The 5,000-nt window shown below is 48.3% G+C and overlaps 1 protein-coding gene across 2 annotated transcripts in view; it reads left to right on the top strand.

Annotated features, from left to right (window-relative positions):
• dapk1 (death-associated protein kinase 1) overlaps nucleotides 1–5,000 on the top strand; it is a 108,210-nt gene that overhangs the window by 75,129 nt on the left and 28,081 nt on the right. For both annotated transcript variants that reach the window (XM_063195566.1, XM_063195567.1), the window contains exons 17-18: nucleotides 1,642–1,839; nucleotides 4,178–4,276. In XM_063195566.1, coding sequence (XP_063051636.1) covers nucleotides 1,642–1,839; nucleotides 4,178–4,276 — 297 coding nt within the window. The remainder of the gene's footprint in view (nucleotides 1–1,641; nucleotides 1,840–4,177; nucleotides 4,277–5,000) is intronic.

The following is a 5,000-nucleotide window of genomic DNA, read 5'->3' as shown; positions in this document are numbered from 1 at the left end:
TATGACAGTGTTGCGTAAGTTTCCATTTCAGGCAAAGATATCTGAAGAGAAGTCTGTGAAGACTGAAGAGAATTATATTTCTTCTCATATGATATGCACAACAGCAAGCTCCACAACAGCCTCGCATGTTTACCTTCTCACTTATGCATAGTGGCAATTTTATGCAAATTCAGATAAATATAGACACAAGGAAATTAACAAACAGTAAATCCATACTTGAAGGAGATAATACTGGGTGGCAGTCTATTCATCTTATGGAAGATTGGTTGATCTCTCTCTCTACACACACACACACACACACACATACACACAAACGCTCAACCCACGTTGACACACACACACACCTACACACACACACACACACACACACACACACACACACACACACACACACACACACACACACACACACACACACACACACACACACACACACACACACACACACCTACACACACACACACACAAAGAACTCTAAAAAGACACCTCTCCCACCCATACTCCAGGCAACTGAGGTGTATTATATCCGCCAGTGAGAGGGATTCTCAGTTGTCAGGTACAGAGAAACACAGGAGTTTTTTTTTTACAAAGCCTAGCTCAACTCCCCTGCTCTTAACAACATGTAAAACCAGTCACAGGGATAATTGGATATAATCCCAGAAAGTGCACAACATTGCTTAACATGGGTGGTTTAGACCTTGTGTGTGCTTGTGTGTGCTTGTGTGTGTGTGCGTGTGTGTGTGTGTGCGCGTGTGTGCGCGTGCGCGTGTGTGTGTGTGTCTGTGTCTGTGTCTGTGTCTGTGTCTGTGTCTGTGTCTGTGTCTGTGTCTGTGTCTGTGTCTGTGCGTGTGCGTGTGCGTGTGCGTGTGCGTGTGCGTGTGCGTGTGCGTGTGCGTGTGCGTGTGTGTGTGCGCGTGTGTGCGCGTGCGCGTGTGTGCGCGTGTGCGTGCGTTATCGTGTGTGTGTTTGTATGTGTTGTCTGAGGCCATGGTATTAGTGAGTCTGGGGAATAGTGTGGGAAAGTACACCAGGGTGTGTATGTGCCTCCTTAGATGTATTAATGATGAAAGAATATGCACGTGTGGTGTGTGTGTTGGGCTTAAGCCAACTGCACTACGTCTGCATAAGTAAAGGAGTGAATGAGAGCAAAACTAGAAGGTAACTGTGGTGGAACCAAAAGCACAATTCGCACGTGCATTAAGCAAGCCGGATTTTCTGAGAAGTCAATGTTTGTGTGTATTGTTGTGAAAGAAGTGACATGTAAGGAAAATGAGTTTTGTATGTTAAGTGTCACTTCTCGTGTGTGTGTGTGTGTGTGTGTGTGTGTGTGTGTGAGAGAGAGAGAGAGAGAGGGAGAGAGGGAGAGAGAGAGAGAGAGAGAAGTGAGGGGTGAAACAAAAAGAAACAGAGAGAGAGAGAGAGAGAGAGAGAGAGAGAGAGAGAGAGAGAGAGAGAGAGAGAGAGAGAGAGAGAGAGAGAGAGAGAGAGAGAGAGAGAGAGAGAGAGAGAGAGAGAGAGAGAGAGAGAGAGAGAGGCGACAGGAGTGAGGGAGTGAAACAAAAAGAAACAGAGAAAGAGACCAACCTTGTGTGTGATAGTTCTTGATGTATTAATTAAAGCCCGTGTGTGTGTGTTTTCCAGGATGGGCACAATGCGTTGCACCTGGCGGTGCGTCGATGCCAGGTGGAGGTGGCGCGGTGCCTCCTGGCCCACCGTTGCCCGGCTGACCACCAGGACCGTCACGGCAACACCCCCCTCCACATCGCCTGCAAGGACGGCAACCTCACCGTCACCACCGCCATCTGTGCCACCAGGACCAACCTGGACATCCCCAACAAGGTGAGTCGCCACTCCTCCCCCACGCACCACCCCCAACCCACCGTGACACTTTCATGGCAGGTAAGCAAGCAGTACGTTTTGTAGTGCTAATTTAATATTTAGGGAGTAAGCCCAACTAGGAGAGTGTTAAATATGAGAGTCACCGTCACCACCGTCATCTGTGCCACTAAGACCAACCTGGACATCCCCAACAAGGTGTGTCATCATGGCCCTGCCGTGGCCTAGCCGGTTGGGCACTGGGTTACTGGGTTTGATTCCAGCCCGAGTCATTTGATGATCCTGCCCCGTCTCTCCCTCCCCATTCATTTCCTGTCTCTCCTCCACTGTCCTGTCAAAAATGAAGGCACACAAAGCCCAAAAAAAGCACACACAAAAAAGGTAGGTCACCACTTGCTACTCCCCCATTGTGACACTGCAGTGCCTGGTTCTAGAGGCATGTAAGACAGTACAGCAATACACTTTGTAGTGCTAATTTAACATTTAGGGAGTTGGGCCAACTAGGAGAGTGTTAAAACTGAGAATTGAAATGCACTTTTTGTATGCGCTTTTTCAATGTGCCCATATGGGGTTTTTCATTTGTTGGTGTCACAGTACACTCTGGTGTCCACGTACCATAATGGCTATTATTTTACCTTGTGTCAGTAAGCGGCAGGTCTTTTTTTTTGGTGCTAAAAATGTATTACAATAAAAGCATGACTTGCTTGCTTGAGTTGCTTAATGGAGCTAGCATAAAATCTGTCCTGCCTTGAGTTCACCCAATTACACCAAAGTTTAATTTTTCGAAGCTGTTCACAACAGGGTACTTGAAAAGTTGCTGAACCCTGGGCCGGGGAGAGAAAAGACCCTCATAATAGCCTTTACAGCAGTACTGTAGCTCAGACTGTCTCTCTCTCCTCACAGCAGCAGTGGTCTTGTAGAGCTTACTCTGATTAATCCCCAGCCGTTAAGAGGGCCCATCATAAAATCCAATTTCGCCCTGCCAAAACACTGGCGCGCGCACGCACACGCACACACGCGCACACACACACACACACACACACACACACACACACACACACACACACACACACACACACACACACACACACACACACACACACACACACACACACGCACACACGCGCACACACACACACACACTCTTCCACCCCGTCTCCCATCCTATGGTGACAGTGCACTGTAAGCAAAGCTCTTGGCCGGCTGCTACAGTCAGGCAGCCCGTCCGATATCTGCCCTGGAGCCACGGCTCTCCTCCCTCTTTAATAATATAGAAGAGTGAGCTCGTGACCTGCGCAAGAGTAATGGGTTCCTGTTTGATAACCCGCTTGGAAAAGCATCATCAATTTTTTCTCCGTCCTGCCTGCCGCTGCGTTGGGTTTGCTGGAAGACCTTATCTGGGGAGCCCACTCGCATCTGTCACGAGGCGCTCCAGCTGCTGCTCCTGATGGAAGATGAATGTTCGTGTCGCTGGAGGTTTTAGTTACCGTTGGCGGCGGGAAGGTGTGGCGCCCATTAGCCTTGGGGCTGAAACGCGCTTGTCAGCAGCACAGAACCCACCCTCCCCTTTGGAAAACCAATTGAAACATATAGGAGCTCCACAAGCCTACCGCTTAACTCCTGTCTGTCTGTCTGTCTGTCTGTCTGTCTGCCTGTCTCTCTCGCTCTCTCGCTCTCTAGCCCCCCCTGTCTCTCTCTCTCTCTCTCTCTCTCTCTCTCTCTCTCTCTCTCTCTCTCTCTCTCTCTCTCTCTCTCTCTCTCTCTCTCTCTCTCTCTCTCTCTCTCTCTCTCTCTCTCTCTCTCTGTCAGTCACTTCAATTCATTTGAATAATGCTTTATTGGCATGGGGAGTAACACATTCATACAGACACACAGACGCATTGGCTTCCCTTATTGCATAGAGTAGAGTATGGCTATGCAGCCAGAACAGAAGATTCAGCAAAACTTCTGCAGATCATTAATGCCTCCTCTCCCAGAGTTGGAGAAAGAGATTAAAGAGGGGTGCACAGAAGAGGACACAAAAGGAAACAAGACAAGGCTGAGAGGGTCATTAAAAGTTTGCAGTGCTGTCTCCCTCCCTCTCCTTGTCTGGCCGGTGTTAAATTATAAGAAGGAAACGACAAGGAGAAGCTCTGCTGTCTTGTTTTATCGACCTCCTTTAGATGAGTCGGCAGAGAAGACTGTTTATGTCCATTTGAGCATTTGAGTGTGTGCTTGTAAAAGAGGGAAAGTGCCTGCCTGCCTGCTTGCGTGTGTGCTTGTGCGCATGTGTGTGTGCGTGTGCGTGTGTGTGTGTGTGTGTGCATGTCCTAATGGGTTTCCTCTGTTGTGTGTGTTGTAGTTCGGGAGGACACCTCTTCACCTGGCGTCCAGCAGCGGGGCTCTGGAGGTGGTGCGACATCTCTGCGTTGCGGGGGCCAACACGGACGCCATCACCAACGTAAGCAACGGCAACCCCTTCAGCCAATCAGCAAGTCACTCACCCACCCACTCGCTCACTCACTCACTCACTCACTCATTAATATATTCAACCTCTCACTCATTCTTTAACTCTGTCCCGCTCACTCAAATACTTTACTCACTCGGGTACTCACCCTTCACCCACTCACTGGATTGTATACTTAATCACTCATATGTTCACTGATACTCACTAAACTTACAGTATACTTACTCACTCTATACTCACTCATACTGTATTCACGTGCTCGCTCACTCGCTCACTCGCTCACTCGCTCACTCGCTCACTCGCTCGCTCACTCACTCACTCACTCACTCACTCACTCACTCACTCACTCAAGCTTATTTTTTCCTTCATTCAAGCAAGTCATCCTCATTCCTTACAGCAACTCAGCAGGACGTAATGTTAATGGCTATCTGCCATATGGATGGTGATATCGTGGAGGTAATGGTTTGTTTAGGACCTAAGTGAAGAAAAGAGGACAGAAGGGACGGGAAGGGAAGGGAATGAATGATGTGCTGTTTGGAAATGAAAGGAGCTTGAAAGCAAGTGATGAAAAAAGAGGAGCAGATTGGAGGAAAGAGAGGGGTACTGAAAGTGCAATTATCCTTACTACTCTTCCAAAGTCATTTTTTATAGGAGTGAAAATTGCGATATGGTACAGTAGGAGAGACAGACTATCCAGTAAGTTACCGTAATGTTACAT

This window comes from Engraulis encrasicolus, chromosome 3, assembly GCF_034702125.1.
Source record: "Engraulis encrasicolus isolate BLACKSEA-1 chromosome 3, IST_EnEncr_1.0, whole genome shotgun sequence".
Classification (NCBI taxonomy): Eukaryota; Metazoa; Chordata; class Actinopteri; order Clupeiformes; family Engraulidae; genus Engraulis; species Engraulis encrasicolus.
Note: the sequence above shows the minus strand (reverse complement) of the source record. Positions and strands in the feature narration are given on the sequence as shown.